We start from the raw sequence: 24,447 nt of genomic DNA, 5'->3' as shown, positions 1-24,447 counted from the left end.
ACAATCTTGAGTGATGGGTGTGGGGGGAATATACCCCTGCCCAAAGCACCCAGGGGACACATCCTTGCTGCCCAGCCAGCCCCCTAGCCTCCTCTCTCAGGACCCTCAAGGCCCTCCTGCTGGGTGTGTGCCCTGCGGGGAGAGGGCCCCACAGGGCATGCCCTGTGGGAGACACGGCCAGGGGCTGGTGAGGTAGACAGGGTGGGAGGAAGGGGACAGAGCTGTGGGCAGGACACCCATCAATGGTGGGGATCTGGGGAGGTGCTTTTCTCAAAGTTTCCATCCTGAGTACATGTAAGAAATTACATGGACCCTCTGGCTCCGCATCCTTCACCCTGATGCTCCTGGGTCAGAGGACCCAGGACCCAGTGGACCTCAGCACACCACAGCCTTGCAGCACCTCACTCGGCACATCACAGGATGCTGACCCTGACACTTAAGACACAGTGTTCCGTCTCCACAAGGAGCTCTCGGTTGCAGCCATACCCACTTCCCTCCCTCAGTCCCTGCAATGCCACCTCTCCCCCATGCCATCCTTTCCAGAGGGTTAGGTGGGTGGAGTCCTGGATCATAGCCTCTGTGACCTGCTCATCCGCACAGGCATGGTGCCCGAGTTTCCTGCCTGTCACATGTGTACCTGCCAACTGGATGAGCCCCTCACCCACGGAAGGACATCCAATTGGTTTCCGGTTTCTGTCTGTTAAAATAAATCTGCTCTAATATCTGTGCTGAGTTTTTGTTTCTCTGGAGTAAATGCCCACGATGGCACATGGCAGTTGGAAATTTACTTCTAAAGGTGCTCCAAACTCTCCCAGCGTGGCCATACCACTCACACGCCACCAGCACCCTATGGGCCACCCAGGTTCTTGGTGGCCCTGCCAGCATTCAGTCCAGGCACGTTTTTTTCACTTCAGCAGTTCCCGCCGTGGTTTTCTCCCAGCAGCTCTTGAACCTGCACCCCCTAGTGGCCGGGGCGCTGCTGTTGCTGTCAGTGTCTTGGCCGTGTCCATCCCACAGAAACGGCTCGCCTTGAGAGTTCTCAATACATATTAGATCCTAGCCCTTTGTCAGGTACTGCTTTGTAAATATTTCTCCCACACTGCAGCTCCCTTCATCCTCTTAATGGTATTTTGCAGAACAAAAACTTGCAACTTTGAAGAAGTCCAATTATCATTCTCTCTTCAGGCTTGTGCTCCAGGGGCGGGGGCTGTGAGTGAAGTCTAAGTACTCACTGTCTCACCCTGGATGGCAAATATTTTCTTCTATATTTTCCTCAATGCCACGTAGTTTCACATTTTACAGAAGTCCATACGCTACTCTGAGTTAATTTTTGTACAAGGTGTGGGACTTGGGTTGACATCTTTCTTTTTTTTTGCTTTTTAGGGCAGCATCCGAGGCATATGGAGGTTCCCAGGCTAGGGGTTCAATCGAAGCTACAGCTGCCAGCCTACACCACTGCCACAGCAACACCAGATCCTTAGCCCACTGAGCAAGACCAAGGATCGAACCTGTGTCCTCATGGATGCTAGCCGGGTTCGTTACTGCTGAGCCACAATGGGAACTCCCTTAACATCCCTTCTCTTGCCTGAGGACATCCAGTAGCTCCAGTACTGTTTGCTGAAAGGTAACCCTTCCTCCATTCACCTGCTGCTGCATCTCTGTCAGAACCCAGCTGGCATGTTCGTGTGGGACTCTCCAGTTCTCTGTTCAGTGCCTTTGACCTCTGTGTCTACTCCACTGATACCACAGCCTTAATTAGCATGTCTACAGGAGTCTAAAGCCAGGTGCACGGAGTCTCCCTGCTTTACTCCTTTCTTTGGCTATGGCCAGCATCTACTTGATGTGGGATCTCAGTTCCTAGATCAGGGATGAACCTGTGCTACTTCAGTGAAAGCGCCACCTATCAACCACCAGACAACCAGGGAACTCTGCTTTATTGTTCTTCATAGCTATCTGAGGTGTTCCAGACCCTCTGCCTTTCCATATAAATTCAAAAATTTCACCTACATCTCTGAAAACTCTTACTGGGATTTTCATAGGAATTGACTTAAACACTATATATCAATTTGGGAAAAACCAGCATCCTTGAGTCTTCCAATCCATAAACATGGTTATGTTTCTTTATGTTTTTTTAAACGGCCGCGCTCACAGCTTATGTAGGTTCTCAAGCTAGGGGTCAAATTGGAGCTGCCTGCCTATGCCACAGCCACAGCAACACAGGATCTGAGCTTCATCTGTGACCTACACCACAGCTCACAGCAGTGCCAGATCCTTAACCCACTGAGCAAGGCCAGGGATCGAACCCACAACCTCATGGATCCTAGTCGGGTTCATTAACCACTGAGCCACAAAGGGAACTCCCAGAGGTGTGTATCTATTAATCCCGAGGTCCTACTTTATCCATTCCTCCTTTACCCATTTGATAACCAGAAGTCTGTTTATGTCTGTGAGTCTGTTTCTGTTTTGTAAATAAGTTCATTTGTATCATTTTTCATTAGATTCCACATATAAGCGATATCATATGGTATTTGACTTACTGCACTTAGAACAGTAATCTCTAATCTCCATCCATGTTGCTGCAAAAGGCATAATTTCATTTTTTTTAAAGCTGAGTCATATTCCATTGTATATATGTACACATTTATTTTATCCATTACTCTGTGGATGGACACTTAGGTTGCTTCCCTGTCTTGGTCTTGGCTATTGTAAATAGTGCTGCAATTAACACTGAGGTGCGTGTATCTTTTTGAATTAGAGGTTTTGTCTTTTCAAGATGCATGCCCAGGAATGGGATTGCTGGATCATATGGCAATTCTGTTGTGGTTTTTTTTTGTTTTTTTTTGTTTTTTTTTGTTTTTTTTTGTCTTTTTGTCTTTTGTTGTTGTTGTTGTTGCTATTTCTTGGGCCGCTCCCGCGGCATATGGAGGTTCCCAGGCTAGGGGTTGAATCGGAGCTGTAGCCACCGGCCTACGCCAGAGCCACAGCAACGCGGGATCCGAGCCGTGTCTGCAACCTACACCACAGCTCACGGCAACGCCGGATCCTTAACCCACTGAGCAAGGGCAGGGACCGAACCCGCAACCTCATGGTTCCTAGTCGGATTCGTTAACCACTGCGCCATGACGGGAACTCCCTGTTGTTAGTTTTTTAAGGAACCTCCATACTGTTCTCCATAATGACTGCATCGATTTATATTCCCACCAACAGTGTATGAGAGTTCCCTTTTCTCCACACTCCCTCCAGCATTTTTTTTTTTTTTTGGTCTTTTTGCCATTTCTTGGGCCGCTCCCGCAGCATATGGAGGTTCCCAGGCTAGGGGTCTAATTAGAGCTGTAGCCACCAGCAAACACCAGAGCCACAGCAACTCAGGATCCGAGCCACGCCTGCAACCTACACCACAGCTCACAGCCAGATCCTTAACCCACTGAGTGAGGAAGGCCAGGGATCGAACCGGTAACCTCATGATTCCTAGTCAGATTCGTTAACCACTGTGACACAACGGGAACTCCATCCAGCATTTATTTTTTAGCTGCACCTGCAGCATGTGGACAATCCTAGGCCAGGGATCAAACCCACACTATAGCAGTGACAATGCCAGATCCTTAACCCACTGCACCACCAGGGAACTCCCTCATTCTTGGAATTTTGTCTACTTTTCCTTCTTCATCAAGCTTCCTAGACATTTGCCAATTTCATTGATCTTCTGAAACCAGCTGAACTTTTCTCTATTGTTTTTCTGCTTTTAACTTTATTGATTTCTGTTCTGGTATTTATTATTTCTTCTGCTTGCATAGAGTTTATTTTGCTCTTTTCTTTTTCTAGGTTCTTTAAATAGGAGCTTAGATTACTGACTTGTTTTTTTTGTTTGTTTGTTTTTTGCTTTTTAGGGCCATACCTGAGGCATATGGAGGTTTCCAGGCTAGGGGTTGAATTGGAGCTGTAGCTGCTCCAATTCACAGTAACACAGGATCCGAGCTGCATTTCTGACCTACACCACAGCTCATGGCAACACCGGATCCTTAACCCACTGAGCAAGGCAAGGGATTGAACCTGCATCCTCATGGATGCTAGTCAGATTCATAGGCACACCTACTTCGTTAACTACTGAGCCATGACAGGAACGCCTTGAGATTTTTTTTCACCCTTTCCTAACGTATACTTATAGTACTACAAATGTCCTTTTAGCTGGGGTGCCACAAAATCTAATGAGTTATTTTTTCATTTTCATTCTGATCAAAGTATTTTTATTATCCCCTTTGACCCAAGGGTTATAATAGAAATGAGTTGCTCAGTTTCCAACTGTTTATAGAGATTTTCTTGCTAACTTTTTGCTGGTGGTTTCATTTTTTTTTTTTTTTTTTGGCCGAAACCTGGGCAGGCAGAAGTTCCCAGGCCAGGGACTGAACCCACACCACAGTAGCAACGCAAGTGACAATGACAGGTCCTTAACCTGCTGTGCCACAAGGGAACTCCTGCTGGTGGTTTATAGCTGGAGTCCATTTTGGTCAGAGAACACACCGTATGATTTCAACTTTCATACACTTGTTGAAGTTTGTTTCTGGCTGTTGGCCTCTTTGGATCTGAGGCTGAGACACACAAGGCAAAAAGGAAACTCAGGAGATGTATTATCGAACGGTGTTGTTCCTCAGGTCCCCAGACCCCTAGCTGTCTTCTCCCAACATTTCTGCACCTGAAGTCTGTCCAGAGTTCTAGGTTGTACTGAGCAGGAAGAACTAGGAAGAACATATCTATCCACCTCCCTGGAGGTACAAGTTCCCTGGGGAGACTTTTAAGTGAGCAGAAAAGGGCTCCTGCAGAGGCCTCCGCCTCTCCTCTAGAAACACAAGAAGGCAATGCTTGGCCCTGGGCTTCCAGAGGAGAGCCAGAGACCAGAGAACTCTGCTGCTGCTGGGGCAGGGAGCTTTCGTTCCCTGGGGGCACATCAGTTCCTAACCAGTTCCTAATGGTACCGCCAGGGTGGGTCCCCGAGACAGGTAGGAGTGTGGGTTCTCAGCTAGCCATGTGAGCCCGCCCAGCCACCATCCCTGCAGACACTCTGAAGGCCTCCTGGAGCAGCTGCACATCTATTTCCCAGGCCTGTGGGCCTGCTTCTGAGCCGGCTGCAGCCAGCTGTCCGGCCAGCCCGGCCTGAACTGACTCCCAGAGCCTGCCTCCCAAGGGGATGTCCACAGCATCTCATACCTATCTGCTCCACATGGAGCCCTTCCTTTTCTTGTTCACTCCCAAACCCCCCTGTCCTCTAGGGGAATGGCCCAGCCATGCACCGTGGTGCTCGTGTTGGTAGCATCTCTCATTCCTAACATCTGGCCCATAGTCATGTCTGATCCGTGTACCTCCAAACCACATCCTCCTTCCCCACAGCACAGCCACCACTGCCTCTGCCTGGACCACCCCCAGACATGCCCCTTCCCCCTCTCCAAGAAAAGATGAAGGCCCGCCCAGCCCAGAAGGTCCTTCCTGCCTCTCCCAGCAGCCGCCCGCCCATCTCCGGTGGACCAAGTCTCACCAGAAGCTCCTCAGACGGACCCTCCCCGACCAGCCCATTGAGGTCTGACCTGCCAGAGCCCCTCCCCAAGCAGCGCTCAGCTTGGCCTTCAAATTCCTCCACCAGCGCTCACTTCACTCATCTGTTTAGGGGTTAACAATGGCCTCTCCTGTGAGGCTGCAAACCCCAGGGGGAACGCTGGTCACTTTCTATCACCACTGGATCCCCAGGACTTGATATGCAGTAGGTGCTTACTAAATAGCTACTAAAGGAACAAATGGATGAAAAAAGGAAGAAGGGAACTGGGACACAAGGGAGAAGCTGGCTGAAGGCCAAGGCTGCCCCTCTGTGGCCACACTGAGAAGTGCAGCCTCCCCACTGCCCAGACAGGGAGCCCCTGGAGCCCCTCTCCCACATGACCACTTCCTCCAGGACAGAGCTCCAGGTCCTCCAAGTCCATCAGGTCTCAAGGACCCCTGGGATTTCCCAAAAAAAAAATTGACCCCCTTCCTCTGAACAGGGAGAAAGTACCCTCAGAGGGCCTTCCTCCCCAGAGGCAGGCCACTCTCCCTTCCTGGGAGGAGCCACCATGGGGCTCCCTGGCCTCTCTGGGGTGCTGGTGGGCTGTGGAGAGGAGCTGGACCCGTCAGGAATAGCCCTCATATCTGAGGCCATGGGCCTGGGGATGGGTGAAAGATGGAGGGTTCAGGGGGTGGGAGGACGATCAGGGGGTCAGGAGTTCCTGCCAAGGCCCAGGGCCAGTGTGGCAGAGCAGGTGCTGCAAGAGACAATGCCAGCCCTTATGCGCACAAAGCCTACACATAAAGGCTGGGACCCAAGATGCATGCAGGAGACTGGCAAGGACCTCTCTTGGCCTGGGGTCTTGTGTAGGGTTTGGGTCCAGGGTCCCAGCCGAGTGCACAGGGTGAAAGCATTGTCTTTGCACAATAAACAGTTTTCCTCCTCAAGCTGGAACAAACCAAGCTACAGTGTAGGATACACATGATTGAAAAAAAAAAATACAACTTTTAAAGTGTTTCTAGCTCTGGGCCTGTAGAGTAGGTCTGATGCCACAGGGCCCTGCCTCTCAGCATCCCTCCAGTTTAACATCAGTGGATGTGCCCCAGCAGAGCTGAGGGATAGACAGGGGAAATCTTCAGTCTACACTTGGCTGCAGAGTTAAAGGAGCTGACTGGAGCCAAGGTACAAGACCACTGTGAGGGCGGAATTCTGGGGAAGAGGTCTCTCCTCGGTGGCTAGCTCAACCTCAGGGGTTCCACACCCTAACCTAAAAGCAGAGTCTGTAGGGGTGTGGACCCTGATACCTGGGCTGGGTTTGCTGGCCAGGCCTCCCGCTCACTCTGCATAGCCTGGGAAGGAACGGGAAGGAGAACCCTCTTGGAGGGGCTTCCTTACCTCCCTCTTGAGTGGGGCCACATAGGCCCAGGAGTTGGTGGCGGGGTCGTAGCGCTCCACAGCACTCAGGTCATTATGGTAGTCGCGGCCAGCCACTGCGTAGATGTACTTCCCCACGACACACACGCAGAGGTCAGCGTGCTCCTGCTGCAGGGACTGGATCTGGAACCAGCGGTTGTGCCTCGGGTCATACCTTGTGGGGACACAGGACAGGCGTCACTGACCACTTGAGTCGGCCAGCAGACCCATTAGCTGCCCCAACAGCAGCACACACCCCCAACAGCCACGCCACCCACCATGGCGATGACGAGTACAAGTGTGTCCCCAGCATACAGCCTGGAGGGTGGGGCCAGGAGTCTCCTGGATTTCTGCCAAGAGCCAGGCTCTTCCAGTGTTAGACTGCGGGTGGCCCAAGCTGCCCAACAGCTGTTCCTACAGCCACCTCCACCCCACCTGTCCCACCTCAAGGTCCCCAGGGCCCCACTCTCAATCATGAGGTCCCCAACTGTGGCCTCAACTGGACGGGCGCAAGAGCCTCCAGCCCTCCAGCCAGCACTCCCTCAGGCGGGCCCACCAGGCTCCCATCTCAGCCCCCTTTGTCAAGTTCTGTGCATCCCCTGTGTGCAGGGTTTGGCTTCCCCAGCTGGAGGAGTGGACACTACCTCACTGGCTGTGGGCACCTCAAATGAGGGGCCCTGGGGACTCTAGGAAAGTGGCCGGAGCAGCACTGCTGGGCTGAGGGCCGCCTAGAGAGCAGGACAAGGGGCGGGGGGAGCCCCTGCTGCTGAGCCTAGCGCTGCTGCTGAAGGTTGCTCTCCTGACATCAGGCCACCTCCATGCCCCTTTCAAGGGGACACAGCTGCCCCCAAGTCACAGCCCCGCCTTCTACTTTCCCCATCAACTTTCATAAAAAAGTCCAACCCCCAGGCAGCAGCTCCCTTCCACGCCCCTGTAGGAGCTGCCCCAGCCCCACTCTCCTGCTTCCAAGGGCTTCACCTTCTCAGCCCAGTTGTGTCCAGTGCCCGGTGACTGCCCTGTGCTCTCTCCTCACGCTGTCGACGGCTCTCACCCCCTCCAGCTAGCTGCCCACCTGTCTTACGTGGAACCCTGCACTCCCTCTATCTGACCCCGTGCTCACCAGCTGAGCCCCAAATCCTCAGGCCTGAGCCCTGTGGCTGTGGCCCTTCAAAGCCCAGGCCCAGCCCCCGCCCCAGGCTGCCCCTTCCCCCTCCCTGTCCCCAAGGCAGGAGCACTGAGTGAGTGGACACAGAAGACCACAGAGCCTTGAGCCAGGACCTGTGAGCCTGAGCCCCAAGCCCTCTTCCCCGACTGTGCAGGCCCTTCCCTGGGCTTGCACCCAGGCACCAGCTCCTGAGCGCCTGCCATGGGAACCCCCTTGCACAATGGCCCCCGCACAATTACAGCCTTTTTCTGGTGTTTTATTTTTCTGCAGTAAGACCTTCCAAAGAGGACTGTTCCCTGCCCTATGCCAGACGCTCCTTATTTCAGCCTTTGCCCCAAATGCAAGGTAGACACACAGCAGCCGCTTCTTCCCACTGCAGCCCCCCTGCCAGCAGGAGCCCAGGAAAACAGGCCCACAGGACAGAAAGGACGTGTGTGGGCCACACAGACCCGAGCCTGAGTGCTGCAGGAGGGACGAAGCACATGATAAAGTCTTTGGAGGACTGATGCTCCTGTCTATTCCCAGACCTCCATGGTGCTCCTGGCTCAGAGTGGATCATGCCATCTGCTCAAGGACTTGAAGGAGGAGTAAGGTCACTGGCAGTGAAATCCTTCCTTCACTCTACGAACACCACTGGCCCCCACTGTGGACGAGCACAGTGGAGACCCGAGGCAAGAGCCCCCTGTTCAAGTAGGCTGGGAAACGGGCTAAAAGGAGCAGAGTAGCAAGTGCTCTGCTTAAGGGCAGGTGCTGTGGAGGGACAAGATGGGGACAGAGTGGAGCCAAGGAGGCCAAGAAGGCAGAGGTCCAGCTGGGCCACATCTCTTCTGGCCCACTGCCACCAATGAGAGACCCTCCGGACATTCCTCTGGCTTCTGGCCTCACAGCTGCCTGGGCTGAGCTCACATGGATTTGTAGTTTGAGATTTAGGGCTGGAGTTCCCATCGTGGCTCAGTGGTTAACGAATCTGACTAGGAACCATGAAGTTGCGGGTTCGGTCCCTGGCCTCGCTCAGTGGGTTAAGGATCCAGCGTTGCTCTGAGCTGTGGTGTAGGTTGCAGATGCGGCTGGGATCCCGTGTTGCTGTGGCTCTGGTGTAGGCCGGCAGCTACATCTCTGATTGGACCTTAGTCTGGGAACCTCCATATGCCGAGGGTACAGTCCTAGAAAAGGCAAAAAGACAAAAACAAAAAAGAGAGAGAGATTTAGGGCAAAACAAACACATAAGCACAAACACAAGATGCCACACACCAATAATTTAGACATAACCACAGTTCTGCTCATTCTTTATCTCCCCACTGTGCTCTGCATCTCACATTTTCCTCCTTGTTGGTTTAAATGTCCACTTCGTCAGAATAAGGCCTCAAGTAATATCTTCTAATAAAGATAATCTTAATTACTGCATATAAAGATTTAAAACCTTTAGTCACTTTCACGTAGACACTGGACCAGCCTATTGCAGACTCGGAAGAAAAATCTAGAATTGGCACAAGAATGTTTGAGGTCCTTAGGAACTTGGTTATCACTCCTGTGAGTTTCCATGACTTTGGCCTTCCCATGATTAGTGATGTAGTCCATTATAGTTAAAAACATTTTCTGAAATATACTCTAAAACATTCACAGTTGGAGTTCTTACTGTGGCACAGAGGGATCATCAGTGTCTCTGCAGCGTCAGGACACAGGTTTGATCCCGGCCCAGTACAGTGGGTTAAGGATCTAGTGTTGGTCTCAACTGTGGCTCAGATCTGATCCCTGGCCCAGGAACACCATGTGTCAAATATGTGGGATGGCCAAAAAATAAATTACTTAAAAAAAATTGTAGTCATGAAAATGCCTCAGGACAGAAAGAAGTTCTCATCCTAAGCAGGGTTGGGGCACATGGCATCAGGGGTGTGCAGAGTCCAGCAGCCCATAGAGCTGCTGCTGGGGAAACGTGGCAAAGCCACGTGGACCACACAGATTCGATCAAGGGAAGGAAAGAGAAACATGAGAGCTCAGGGCAGGAACAACATGTTCCAAGAGAGCTTTGACAATGCTTTAAGACACAACCTAGCAAGTACTGAACTTCTCAAAATGCAAATGCTGATTTACTGCAAAATCTCATCATCTTATACCTGACAGCCTATAGATTCTGAGGGTGGTGAACTATGAGAGGGTAAAGGGCAGAGAACCAAACTCTTAACTCAAACTAAGATCCACCAGGCAGTGTTAAGGGTCCGCCAGGAAGTTAATGGAACTCGCTCTGCAGAGATGAGACTTGGGGACTCCCCACCACCTCACCAGCCGCTCTGCACCCCCTACCCAGCAGGTCCCACCAACCCCACCTGCCACAGTGACCCCACCTCTGCCTGGAGTTTGAGGCTATGGCTTTCAATCACAGAGGACGACACCAGCACTTCCCAGGGTTCGCTTGCTTCTTGCAGCACACGTTCACCACAGGGAAACACATCAGTCTTAAGGGAGACGGGCATCAACGGCACATGACAGGACAGGCTCTGGAGGCCTGGCCAGAGGGAGGCCTGAACCTGGGGCTGCCATACCCACTGGACAGCACCAGGTCTGGGAGAAAGTGAAGGTGCGGCTCCCCCAGCCACCCCGCCCACCCTGGTCTACCTGGGCCAGTCCTCCCCTTTGACCTCAAGTACTGCCAGGCTCTGGGTCTCACCAGTCCGATAAGGTGACCACTTCCTGGGGCTGGGAGAGCAGAGGAAGCCTGTGGTCCCCAAGCTACCATCGGAGGGGCAGGGCCAGGCCAGACCTGCCCCCCAAGACAGAGCAGGAAATGATCGTGGCTGGCACCTGCACAGCTGCCAGAAGCCTGTGGCAATTTCTCCTTCTGCAGTGCCATCTTCCACCTTGTGGGGCAGGAAGTTCCCACGGGCCCCAGATCCTAAGACACCAGATCACAGAAGGGTGGAGGGATGTGGGGACCTAGTGGTAGTTGAGGTTGTTAGGACTTGCACTGCTTCTCCAGCTCAGGCCACACAAGTGGGCTTGTGAGATCACTGCCTCCATGAGGACTGACTGAAACCACTGCCTCCTCTGAAGACCTCACGCCCAGCATGTGGCTGACGACAGGGCCAAGGGCAGAGGGGGATCTGGCCTGAGGTTCGGCGCCTGTGCGCCTTTCTTGCCCCGGGCTGGATGCCATTCTGCATCAGGAACCTATGGTCAGGATAGCAGAACAGAGCAGACACGCAGGGGAAGGCAGGGATGAGAGGCGTGAGGCAGAGGGAGGGCAAGGTGGCCAGGCCCATCCCTCCCAGGCCAACGGCCCTTCCCGCTGAGGCCCCCATCAGCCCGGTGCAGTCGCAAGCCAGCTTCTCACCGACAAGATGGAGGGGCGGGTGTGTGTGTGCTGTGGGCGAGTGGGCTCCTGAGGAGGAAGACAAGAGCACAAGGCAGCATCACAGGCCCCTCTCCAACTCACTGCCACCACCTTCTCCCAATCATCCCAGACTCCATGGAACAGCCACAGGCCAACTCGAGAGGCTGACTGTGCTGGCCCGTGGCGCCATGCCTGGCAGCCACTGGGCTCACAACCCCCACGTGACAGCACTGCCCAGCCAAGGCCCCTACCTCCAGCACCGGGACTCGGCGCGGAAGCCCTGTACGTTGTTGTCGCCTCCAATTAGGTACACGAAGTTGTTGAGCACAGCAATGCCCTGGTTGGACATGCGGGGGGCCAGGGAGGCAGTGAAGTGCTTCCACTCTCCCAGCAATGGGTTCAGGTACTTGGCCTGGTCGCTGAGTACAGTGGATGGCGTGGAGTGGATGCCCCCGAAGCCCACAACACACTGGAAGTCCGACCGCAGCTCGGTCCGAGGGCCTTGCAGGCTGGGCTGCAGGCTCTCGTTCCGGTGGTACATGAGGGCGTCGGCCACTGTGTCCCTCAGTGGGCTGGGGTCCAACTTGTCATGCAGCCGCTGTAGGACCTCGGCCTCCATGAGGGGGAATCGCACGGTCTCCAAGAGTTTGGGGGGCTCATGCAGTGGGAGCCGGTCGGCCTGCACCTGCTCCAGGGAGTAGTGGTAGAGCAGGGCGCCCTCGTACACCTCGGTCTCGCAGGACACTTCCAGGCGGTTGCTGCTCAGCAGGGCATAGACCTTCTCCAGTGGCAGCTGGCGGTACTTGTCAGTCCGGGAGAAGGCCACAAAGTTCTTAAGGATGTAGGCGTCCAGCTGCTCGGTCAGGCGGCTCAGGTCGAAGAGCTCGGCCAGCCGGTAGACGTCGAGGATGTTGTCCTCATCCACCCAGGGTGTGAGGAAATCACAGCAGAAGTGGATAATTTCTGGGATCTGTGAACAGAACAAACCTGTCAGGTCAGGCAAGGCAAGGCGGGTGTATGGCTCATAGCTGGCCTCCGCGGGCTCCACTCCTCTGCCCAACCTTTCCCGACCCAGAGGCTGGCCGGCTGCCCCTCGACACATGGGGATGCCTAGGGCTCACCATCTGGCAGGGCTCATATCTTGGCTCGGAAGTGGTCAGTTAACCTGATCCCTCACCTAGAGGACAGGGATGATATGGAGAGGATCTACCTGGCAGAGGCTAGCCCCTCATATAAGTCAGCTGCCTCTCAGATCAAAAGCATGGGATCTCCAGAAAAGCAGGAAGCAGGAAGCAGGACAACGGCCACCAGGCTGTGGGGTGAGGATGTCCCAGGACTAAGTAACCAAAGAAGGAAGGAAAACTGCCCCAGGGACTGCTGAGTTCTGCTGCAAAACAGGATTTTAGAACATCTCAAAATGGGAATCTCTCCCTTATCCAGCACCACTGAGAAATTAATCTTACACAGAGTAATTCTGCTGGAATCTGAAGCTTATTAATAAACATTTAAAATCTTTTGGAGTTTGAGAGAGCGGATCAAGATGGCAGAGGAGTAAGACATCGCGCTCACCTTCTCCCACAAACACATCAAAAAAACACATCTACACGCAAAACGACTCACACAGAACATCTACTGAATGCTGGGAGAAGAACTTAAAGCTCCAAAAAGGGCAAGAAACCCCTGACATAACTGAGTAGAACAAAAGAAAAAAAGAGAGAGAAAAGGAATCAGGACAGGACTAGCATTCCTGGAGAGAGCCGTGAAGGAGAAAAGGAGCCCACACCCTGGGAAGCCACATAACTGATGGAAAGATCAGCCTAGACGGAGGGACCTCAAAGTCATGAGAAAAGCACAGCAGCTGGACTGAGGAGGGTAAGGTAGAGTGAGAGCTGCTTTGATCATCTGCACCACGGCCCTGGATACCACAGTCTGAGATGCTTGTGAGGGGGCTGGCCGCTAAGACTTAATGCTCCGAAGGTCAGTTCCAGGGAGAGGACTAGAGTTGGCTGTGTGGGGACAGCCTGAGGGTCTAAGGAGCAGTGTGCCACAGATGGGCGAACAGTGTGCCACAGGCTGAGGAGTGGAACGCCATGGCAGAGGGAACCCAGGAGGTTTGGGCCCACAGGAGAAGCATGGTGCCATTGCTAGGGAGGGCGAGAGGAGGAGGGGCGGACCACATAGGAATCTCCCTGCGCCCGAACTCTGAGGGTGGGGCCCCTCTGGTGCAGGCTACGGGTGGTGAGAAGCCACTTGCTCAGGCTATGGGAGACTGGGGGCTGCTGTGCAGGCTAGGGGTGGCTAGGCACCTCTTGGGTGGACTAAGGGCAGCGGGGTGGCTAAGTGTGACATGGTGCCTCTTGTGTGAGCTACAGGTGATAGAGACAGACTGCGGTGGTCCTCTTAGAGGCCAGAGGGAGGCATGGCCTGCCACCACTGGGGGCCTGTGAGTGGGCTCTACCTGTGGCCCCAGTTGCCTCAAGGGTTGGCAAAAAAAAAAAAAAAGACACTGCAACCAAGCACCACATGTTGTTGCTCTCACTCGCCTGGGAACACACCAGCCCTGCAGCTGCCACTGCCAAATGCTCTGGGTAGCATCCAGATGCTTGATCACTATCCCTTCACAAGACCCTACAACTAGGAGCAGCTGGTGCAGCACCTCTTGTGTGGGCTAAGCAGAAAGCGGTGCTTCTTGCATGGTCTGCAGGGGGCGGGGGCAAACCACTGCCGTTATCTCTGACTCCAGAGGTGGGTGTGGCCTGCCACCACTAGCGGTCGGAGAACAAGCACCACTTGTGGCCCCAATCATCTCAAGGGCACCACAAAGGAGGGCACTGTGATCGAACACCACCTGTTGGTGCTCTCACAACCCTGGGAGCACACCCACCCTGCTGTTGCCACTGTCGAAGGCTCTGGACAGTGCCCACACGTGTGACCTCTGTCACTTCCCAGGATCCTAAAACTAGGAGCAGCCTGTGCAGCACCTCCTATGTGGGCTAAGTGAGACAGGGTGCTTCCTGCATGATCTGCAGGTGGCAGGGGCAAACCACTGAAGTTATTACTGCCTCCAGAGGTGGGCATGTCCTGCTACCACTAAGGGTCCCTGAACAGGCACCACCTGTGCCTCCAATCACCTCAGAGGAGGGCAGTGCAATTGAACACTACCTGTTGTTGCTCTCACTCCCCTGGGAACTCACACGCCCTGCTGCTGCCACTGCCAAATGCTCTGGGCACCTTGTAAATCTGCCTAAGGCTTATTCCCACTTCCCAGGGCCCTGCAACTAGGAGTAGCCTGTGCCAACTTCCTGCAGGTCCTTGCTGCTGTCAAGAGCCCAGCAACCAGATACTACCAGCCCTACCCATTGCCTCCTTCTCCCTGAAAACACACTCAGCACCCTGGGGATAACAGCCTGCTCACACCAAAGAAAGAGACAGCTAATATTCAAACTCCCACACCAAAATAAATAGTAACCCCCCTACAAACCACAAAGCGGTGCTCTTGCATAGAAGTAGCCCTCCAAGACTACAGTTTGGTTCCCTAAACTCATAGAAAAAGAAGAACATAAGCAAGATGAGGAAGCTCAGAAACCATTCCCAGCTAAAAGAAGAGGAGAATTCACATGAAGCAGCAAACAATGAAAGAGACCTCTGCAGGCTGATTGACACTGAGTTCAAAAGGGAGGTAGTGAAAATACTGAAGGAGGAGTTCACATCGTGGCTCAGTGGTTAACAAATCCAACTAGGAACCATGAGGTTGCATGTTCGATCCCTGGCCTTGCTCAGTGGATTAAGGATCTGGCATTGCTGAGAGCTGTGGTGTGGGTCGAAGACGCAGCTCAGATCCCACGTTGCTGTGGCTCTGGCATGGGCTGGCAGCTACAGCTCTGACTGGACCCCTAGCCTGAGAATCTCCATGTGCCGCAGGTACGGCCATAGAAAAAACAAAAAGACAAGGAAAAAAAGGAAAATAAAATAAAATACTCAAGGAATTAAGGCTGAATATCAAGGAATTAAGAGTGGATATGAACAGTAATGCAGATCCCTTTTTTTTTTTTTTTTTTTTTTTTTGTCTTTTTGCTATTTCTTTGGGCCACTCCCACGGCATATGGAGGTTCCCAGGCTAGGGGTCCAATCGGAGCTGTTGCCACTGGCCTATGCCACAGCCACAGCAACGCGGGATCCGAGCCACGTCTGCAACCTACACCACAGCTCACGGCAACGCCGGATTGTTAACCCACTGAGCAAGGGCAGGGACCGAACCCGCAACCTCATGGTTCCTAGTCGGATTCGTTAACCACTGCGCCACGACGGGAACTCCTGCAGATCCCTCTAGAAAGGAACTGGAAAATATACGGAGGAACATAAAAAAGTTAGAAAATTCATGTGCAGAGACACAAACTGAGCTAGAGGCACTAAAGAGCAGAATGAATAATACAGAGGAATGAATTAGTGACTTGAAGATAGAATAATGGAAATCACCCAATTAGGACTGCAGACAGAAAACCAAATGAAAAAACATGAAAGCAATATAAGGGACCTCAATGAATTTAAGAGTATAGAAATTATTTCAAGTATCTACTCTGACTACAATGGCATGAAACTAGAAATCAACCACAGGAAAAGAAATGAGAAAAAACTAACTACATGGAGACTAAACAACATGCTACTAAAAAACCAAGGGGTCAATGAGGAAATCAAGAAGGAAATTAAACAATACCTTGAGACAAATGATAATGAAGACACAACCACTCCAAATCTATGGGATACTGCAAAAGCAGTGCTCAGAGGGAAATTCATAGCAATACAGGCCTTCCTCAAAAAAGAAGAAAAATCTCAAATCGAGAACTTAACCCAACACCTAAATGAATTAGAAAAAGAACAAACAAAAAACCTATAAGTCAGCAGAAGGAAGGAAATCATAAAGGTCAGAGAGGAAATCAATAAACTAGAGATTCAAAAAACAATAGAAAAAATTGGAGTTCCCACAGTGGCACATCAGAATTGAATCCAACTAGGAAACATGAGGTTGTGGGTTCGATCCCTGGTTTTGCTCAGTTGGTTGAGGATCCAGCATTGGTGTGAGCTGTGGTGTAGGTCACAGATGCAGCTCGGATCTGGCATTGCTGTGGCTGTGGTATAGGCCAGCAGCTGTAACTCCAATTAGACCCCTAGCCTGGGAAACTCCATATACTGCAGGTGCAGCCCTAAAAAGCAAAAAAAAAAAAAACACACAAAAACACACACACAAAAAAAAAAACATTAGAAAAAAATCAATAAAACCAGGAGCTGGTTCTTTGAAAAGGTAAACAAAATTGACAAACCTCTGGCCAGACTCACCAAGAAGAGGAGAGAAAACACCCAAATAAACAAAATAAGAAATGAAACAGGAGAAATCCCAACGGATACTGCAGAAACATAAAAAAACCCTAAGAGAATACTATGAACAATTGTATGCCAACAAACTTGACAACCTAGAAGAAATGGACAACTTTCTAGAGACTTACAGCTTGTCAAAACTGAATCAAGAAGAAACAGATCAGGAGTTACCGTCAAGGCTCAGTGGTTAACGAATCCAACTAGGAACCATGAAGTATCAAGTTCGATCCTTGGCCTTGCTCAGTGGGTTAAGGATCCGGCGATGCCGTGAGCTGTGGTGTAGGTCGCAGATGCGGCTACCTACCTGTTGCTGTGGCTGTGGCATAGGCCAGAGGCTACAGCTCATTTTAGACCCCTAGCCTGGGAACCTCCATATGCCAGGGGTGCGGCCCTAGAAAAGACAAAAAAGACAAAAAGGAAAAAAATAAACAAACAGATCAACTGAACAGACTGATCACTAGAAATGAAATTGAATACGTCATAAAAACACTCCCTACAAATAAAAGTCCAGGACCAGATGGCTTCACAGGTGAATTCTACCAAACATATAAAGAGGAACTTATACCCATCCTCAAATTTTTCCAACAGGTTGAAGAAGAAGAAACACTCCCAAAGACATTCTATGACACCACCATCACCCTAATACCAAAACCAGACAAAGATACCACCAAAAAGAAATCTATAGGCCAATATCTTTGATGAATATAGACGTGAAAATCCTCAACAAAATTTTAGCCAGCCGAATCCAACAACATATAAAAAAGACCATACACCATGACCAAGTGGGATTCATCCCAGGTTCACAAGCATGGTTCAACATACACAAATCAATCAACGTCATAGACCACATTAACAAAAGAAAAGTCAAAAACCACATGATCATCTCAATAGATTCAGAAAAAGCATTTGACAAAGTCCAACATCCATTCATGATCAAAACTCTTACTAATGTGGGTATAGAGGAAACATACCTTAACATAATAAAAGCCATTTATGACAAACCCACAGCAAATATAATACTCAACGGAACAAAGCAGAAAGCCTTCCTGCTAAAATCTGGAACAAGACATGGATGCCCACTCTCACCACTTTTATTCAACGTAGTATTGGAAGTCCTAGCCACAGCAATCAGACAAACAAAAGAAATAAAAGGTATCCAAATTGGAAGAGAAGAGGTAAAATTGTCACTACATGCAGATGACATGATACTATATATAGAAAACCCTAAGGACTCAACCCAAAAACTACTTGAACCAATCAGCAAATTCAGCAAAGTAGCAAGATATAAGAGTAACATTCAGAAATCTGTCGCATTTGTATATACTAACAATGAAATATTATAAAAGGAATACAAAAATATAATACCTTTTAAAATTGCACCTCAAAAAATCAAATACCTGGGAATACACCTGACCAAGGAGCTGAAAGACTTACACACTGAGAACTATAAAACATTGATCAAGGAAATTAAAGAGGATTCAAAGAAATGGAAAGATATTTCATGCTCCTGGGTTGGAAAAATTAATATTGTAAAAATGGTCATACTACCCAAAGCAATCTACAGATTCAATGCAATCCCTATCAAATTACCTATGACATTTTTCACAGAACGAGAACAAACAATCCAAAAATTTATATGGAACCACAAAAGACCCAGAATTGCCAAAGCAATCCTGAGGAACGAAAGCCAAGTAGGAGGCATAACCCTCCCAAGACTTCAGGCAATATTACAGAGCCACAGTAATCAAGACAGTGTGGTACTGGAATTCCCATTGTGGCTCAGCAGTTAACAAACCCGACTAGCATCCATGAGGACACGGGTTCGAGCCTTGGCCTCGCTCAGTGGGTTAAGGATCTGGTGTTGCTGTGAGCTATGGCGTAGGTCACAGACGAGGATCGGATCCTGTGTTGCTCTGGTGTAGGCCGGCGGCTACAGCTCCAATTTAACCCCTAGCCTGGAAACCTCCATATGTTATGAGTGCAGCCCTAAAAAGACCAAACAAACAAACAAAATACAAAAACAAAAAACACCACAGTGTGGTACTGGTACCAAAACAGACAGACAGACCAATGGAACAGAATAGAGAGCCCAGAAATAAACCCAGACACCTACAGTCAATTAATCTTTGACAAAGGAGGCAAGAATATAAAATGTGAAAAAGACAGTCTTTTCAGCAAGTAGTGCTGGGAAAACTGGACAGCTGCATGTAAGTCAATGAAACTGGAACATACCCTCACACCACGCACAAAAATAAACTCTGAAGACTTAAACATAAGACAAGACACCATCAAACTTCTAGAAGAAAACACAGGCAGAACATTCTCTGATATCAACCTTACAAATGTTTTCTCAGGTCAGTTTCCCAAAGCAACAGAAATAAAAACAACAATAAACCAATGGGACCTAATCAAACTGACAAGCTTCTGAACAGCAAAGGAAACCAAAAAGAAAACAAAAAGACAACTTACAGGATGGAAGAAAATAGTTTCAAACGATGCAACCGGCAAGGGCTTAATATCTAAACTATACAAGCAACTTATACAACTCAACAGCAAAAAAGCCAACAACCCAATTGAAAAATGGGCAAAGGACCTGAATAGACATTTTTCCAAAGAAGACATACAGATGGCCAACAAGCACATGAAAAAATGCTCAACATCCCTTATTATTAGAGAAATGCAAATCAAAGCTACCATGAGGTACCACCTCACACCAGGCAGAATGGCCATCAGTAATAAATCCAGAAATAAGAAAGGCTGGAGACAGTGTGGAGAAAAGGGAACCCTCCTGCACTGTTGGTGGGAATGTAAATTGGTACAACCACTATGGAAAACATTATGGAGGTACCTCAGAAAACTATATATAGAAGTACCATATGACCCAGCAATTCCACTCTTGGGCATATACCCTGAAAAAACTTTCCTTGAAAAAGCCACATGCACCCCTGTGTTCACTGTGGCACTATTCACAACAGCCAAGACATGCAAACAACCTAAATGTCCATTGACAAATGACTGGATTAAGAAGATATGGTATATATACAGAATGGAATACTACTCAGCCATAAAAAGAACAAAATAATGCCATTTGCAGGAACATGAATGGAACTTGAGACTCTCATACTAAGTGAAGTAAGTCAGTAAGAGAAAGACAAATAACATATGATATCACTTATCTGGAATCTAACATATGGCACAAATGAACCTTTCCACAGAAAAGAAAATCATGGGCATGGAGAACAAACCTGTGGTTGCCGAGGGGGAGGGGGAGGGATGGATTGGGAATTTGGGGTTAACAGATGCAAACTATTGCCTTTGGAATGGATAAGCAATGGGATCCTGCTGTAGAGCACTGGGAACTATGTCTGGTCACTTGCGATGTAGCATGATAATGTGAGAAAAAAGAATGTATACATGTTATGTGTGACTGGGTTACCTTGTCAGTAGAAAATTGACAGAACACTATAAACCAGCTATAATGGAAAAAATAAAAATCATTATAAATGAAAAAAAAAATCTTTTGGAGTTCTCACTGTGGTGACACGGGATCAGCAGCATCTCTGTAGAGCCAGGCACACGTTCAATCCCCAGCCTGACCCAGAATTGCTGCAGCTGCGGCATAGATCACAAATGCAGCTGGGATCTGATCCCTGGTCTAGGAACTCCATATGCTGTGCATGTGGCCATAATTTTTTTTTGGTGTGGGGGGTTCCCTAGTGGTCTAGTGGTTAAGACTCAGTGCTTTCACCACTATGGCCTGGGTTCAATACCTGGTCTGCGAACAGAGATGCTGCATCAAGCCGCTGCACATCACGGTCAAAACAAAAAATGAAAAATTAAAACAACAACAAAAAAAACCAGACCAAAACCAAAAAATTTTTTTTCTTTCTGATTTAGGACATGTGCTGCTTCCTGAGGGCTAAATGGAAACCTGCCAACTGCCAGGCATGCGTCTGCCCCACCAGGAAAGTCCCAATTGTGCTCCCTTGTTAGGTCCTGCAAGTATTCATGTGACCATCCACTTCCTCTCTCAGCAGGTGCTTCTTCTTAGCCCCTTCTGCCTAAAACACTGCCTCTAACCTCCCACAGGCCAGGGCGCTGAACACCAGGCTATGAGTAGAAGGCGAGAGCCAATGGCTGTGAGTGGGTCTAAGAAGCAGCTCCTGAGAAGTGGGGCCGCCTGCCCTCTGCTTCCTGCCTCTGTTGCCGGAGTGGCGGACTCGCTGCTGGTGGGTCTCACTGAGGAATCACCCAGCCCACACGCAGGAGCCCCAGGAGATAGAGCCCCAACGGAGGCCCAAAGAAGGGAACTCATTTGCTTGGGGTGACCCAGTGGGTACAGTCTGGCTGAGATTCAGATCCACAGCCCTGGGGACACCACGAAGGGCACAGCAGGTGGGGGACAAGCCACCAACAGTCACTGGCTATACAAATATGACCCAGGGAGCCTGTGTACTTAGAATGGTTACACCAAGTAAAACGTGCTTTAAAAACAACACTGTGGAGTTCCTATCATGGCTCAGTGGTAACGAACCTGATCAGTAACCATGAGAATGCAGGTTCAATCCCTGGCCTCGCTCAGTGGTTTAAGGATCTGGCGTTGCCGTGAGCTGCGATGTTGGTTACAGACATGGCTCAGATCTGGCGTGGCTGTGGCTGTGGCACAGGTGGGCAGCTACAGCTCCAATTCAACCCCTAGCCTAGGAACCTCCATATGCTGTGGGTACAGCTCTAAAAAGCAAAAAAACCCCAAAACAAACAAACAAACAAAAACCCCAAACAAACCATCGCATAGAAGCCCAGTATGTGAAAAACAAAGCAAAACGAAGCCAGGCTGCTGGAGGTGAAGTGAGAGCTATCCTCCCATGCTGCCCCCCAGGAGCACCGACCACACCTCTGCCATGAGCTATGAGAGGAGATGTGGTCCCGGAGCCCAGGGTGGGAAAGGGAAAGCAGGTGTGGGAAGACGGTTTGGTGTCAATGTGTGTGATGGACACAGGGGAGGGCAGAAAGCAGCTGGGAGGGAGGAAGGGATAGACAGACCAGGAGGGAAAGAGAGAACAGTCACATTTACAGGTGACATTTACAAGGACGACCTGGCACACCTGGACCAGAGGACCAAACTGGGAAGCTCAGGAGACAGGGAGGCTGTGCCCAGACAGCTGGCAGAATGGCCGTGGGACATGGGCCGGGGGAGAGAGAGGGAGGGTCCCCAGGGTGCTGACCACTGGAGTTAAGTGGTTCCCACAGCGGCAACACTGGGCAGGCCTGGGGACAGATAGGCTCTTGGGTTAGAAGCCGGGGAGGCTCTTCTGCCCCGAAGGCCATCCAGGCTCAGCCCTACCTGCCCACCTGCCACAAGGTGGGGCCTCTAGACACCCCTAACAGGCTGCTTTTCCTTCGATACAGGCCTTATCTGATGGCCCTAGAGGTGCTCTGACATGAGGAAAGGTTGGGATGAGAAACTGGGTGTGGCACTTCATTCCACTTGGAAGACATGAGGGCAGAGCTGTCTCCCCACCAGATGAGGACTCCTAAGGGCATAGGCCCGCAGGGCCTGCCCTGCGTTGACTGCCCAGGGGTCACCCTATCTGCTTAAATCTTGGTCACGCAGTCAAAGCCTCAGAAAACTTAATTCTGTAGAAAACAAGCACTCACAGGTTGGTGATGAAAAGGACAGTAGTTTCAAAGAGCCGGACAGGGCCAATCGGAGGGCACGAGCACACACGGGACATCACATGCTTGGCCTCGGGGAAGGGACCAGCAGCGCAGGGGTGGACAGGGCAGCTCCGCATCCACCCTGGGGGAACTAGGAAACCTGCCTGGCTCAGAGCAGGCGAGCCTCACCTGAAGCTGGCAGGCGGCGACCAGAGTCTCCTGGACATTGCTCAGGCTGAGCTCCAGCTCGGATGTGTATATGAAGTGCAGGATTTGGCACATGGCATTGTAGGACACGCCGTGGATCAGGACCTCCTCCTGCTCCATCTCCTTCAGCCCCCCAGCAAACATGCCTCTGTGAGGGAAGACAGCAGATGGGGTTACACAGGTTGGGACGCCAGGCAGGCCTGCAGAGAGGCACCTGAGCACGACCAGACGCTGGCTCAGGCTGTCATGCCACAGGAGGTGCCCACAAGCTCCTGACCAAGCATGAAACCATTCTAGAAATCTCCATTTCCCATGCCCAGAAGCCACATGCAAGCCTGACGGGGCCCAGCTCAGGAGGAGAGCAGGTGGACAGCGACAGAAGAAGGGACCCATGATGAGGAACCAGAGGGGTGGGCACCCAGGTCCTGGGACCAGGAAAGGAGGAAGAAGGGACTGGGCAAAGTAGGGTCTGGACCGGAATTGAGGTATAAGAGGTTCAAGGATCATTTCTATGTTCTCTTCTAAACAGTCCAGATGCTCTACCAGTTTTCTGTTAGACTCTGTCTTGCCATTTTAAAGAAACTTGTACTTTTTGGACTAAGTTGAATTTCTTTTTTTTAACCCTGAATCCTTTGATTTTAGGATGCTATTGCCATGCAGACGTTTGTCTGTCGCTACACCTGTGGCATATGGAAGTTCCCAGGCTAGGGGTTGAATCAGGGCTGCAGTTGCCAGCCTATACCACAGCCATAGATAGCAACACTGGATCTGAGCCGTGTCTGTGACCTACACATCTCACAGCAATACCAGATCCTTAACCCACTGAGCAAGGCCAGGGATTGAACCCACATCCTCATGGATATTAGTCAGGTTCTTAACCCAGTAAGCTACAAAGGGAACTCCCTTACCATTTTCTTTCTTGCCTATGGGTTCTGTGTAAAACCCCGAGAGGCTTTCTCCTTCTGAGATTTCTTTAGAAATATTCCTCCACGTTTTCTCTAGTTTGTGGGTTCATCTTTCACATTCAAAATTGTGGATCCAGGGAGTTCCCTGGTGGCCTACTGGTTAAGGACTTGGCATTGTCACTGCTATGGCTTAGGTTCAATCCCTGGCCCTGGAACAACCGTGTGCCCCGGGCCCGAACAAAACAAATTAAATTGTAGATCTGCTTGAAATTTATTTTGGTGCTAGGTGTGAAGCAAGGGTCCAACTTTATGTTCTCTAGGTGGTGAATCTGTTGCTGCCTTTCCACCTGTGACGTGTGTTTATCACAAAGTTCTGGACGGTTTGTGTCAGTCCCCAGGATGCCCGTCCTTTCCCTCCCGGGAGCTGTTTACAGACTGCGGCTTCACAGTACGTACCCACAAAGGGCAAGGCCAGTCTCCTTTCATTACCTGGGTTTTCAATAATTTCTTGGCCATTGCTTGCTTTGAACGTCTGGACTTTATTATCATTATCATTATTTTTTTTTTTTTTTTTGGTCTCTTGTCCTTTTAAGGCCACACCTGCGGCAAATGGAGGTTCTCAGGCTAGGGGTCCAATCGGCGCTGTAGCTGCCGGCCTACGCCAGAGCCACAGCAACGCGGGATCCAAGCCGCATCTGCGACCTAAACCACAGCTCACGGCAATGCCAGATCCTCAACCCACTGAGCGAGGCCAGGGATCGAACCTGAAACCTCATGGTTCCTAGTCAGATTTGTTTCCACTGTGCCACGGCGGGAACTTCTGAACGTCTGGACTTTAGAACCAGTTCGTGCAACAAACTCTCTTGGCACT

General features: G+C 50.5%; 1 protein-coding gene across 6 annotated transcripts in view; it reads right to left on the bottom strand.

Moving 5' to 3' along the window:
* Positions 1–24,447, bottom strand: part of KLHL22 (kelch like family member 22) — a 36,081-nt gene that overhangs the window by 2,829 nt on the left and 8,805 nt on the right. For 4 of the 6 annotated variants that reach the window (XM_021072692.2, XM_021072689.2, XM_021072690.2 and 1 more), the window contains 3 exons: positions 22,654–22,819; positions 11,685–12,403; positions 6,923–7,115 (listed from right to left, as the gene is read on the bottom strand). In XM_021072692.2, the coding sequence (XP_020928351.2) occupies positions 6,923–7,115; positions 11,685–12,403; positions 22,654–22,819 (1,078 nt within the window). Of the gene's footprint in view, positions 1–1,361; positions 2,936–6,922; positions 7,116–9,142; positions 12,404–22,653; positions 22,820–24,447 lie in introns of those variants that run through there. The other 2 variants (XR_014826106.1, XR_014826105.1) reach the window with 2 other exon arrangements.

Source organism: Sus scrofa, chromosome 14, assembly GCF_054392235.1.
Source record: "Sus scrofa isolate SSC_HxYL_T2T_F1_AM1 chromosome 14, Sscrofa_HxYL_maternal_Yorkshire_Landrace_v2.0, whole genome shotgun sequence".
NCBI lineage: Eukaryota > Metazoa > Chordata > Mammalia > Artiodactyla > Suidae > Sus > Sus scrofa.
The sequence above is the reverse complement of the archived record's forward strand: the minus strand, read 5'-3'. Positions and strand labels throughout refer to the sequence as shown.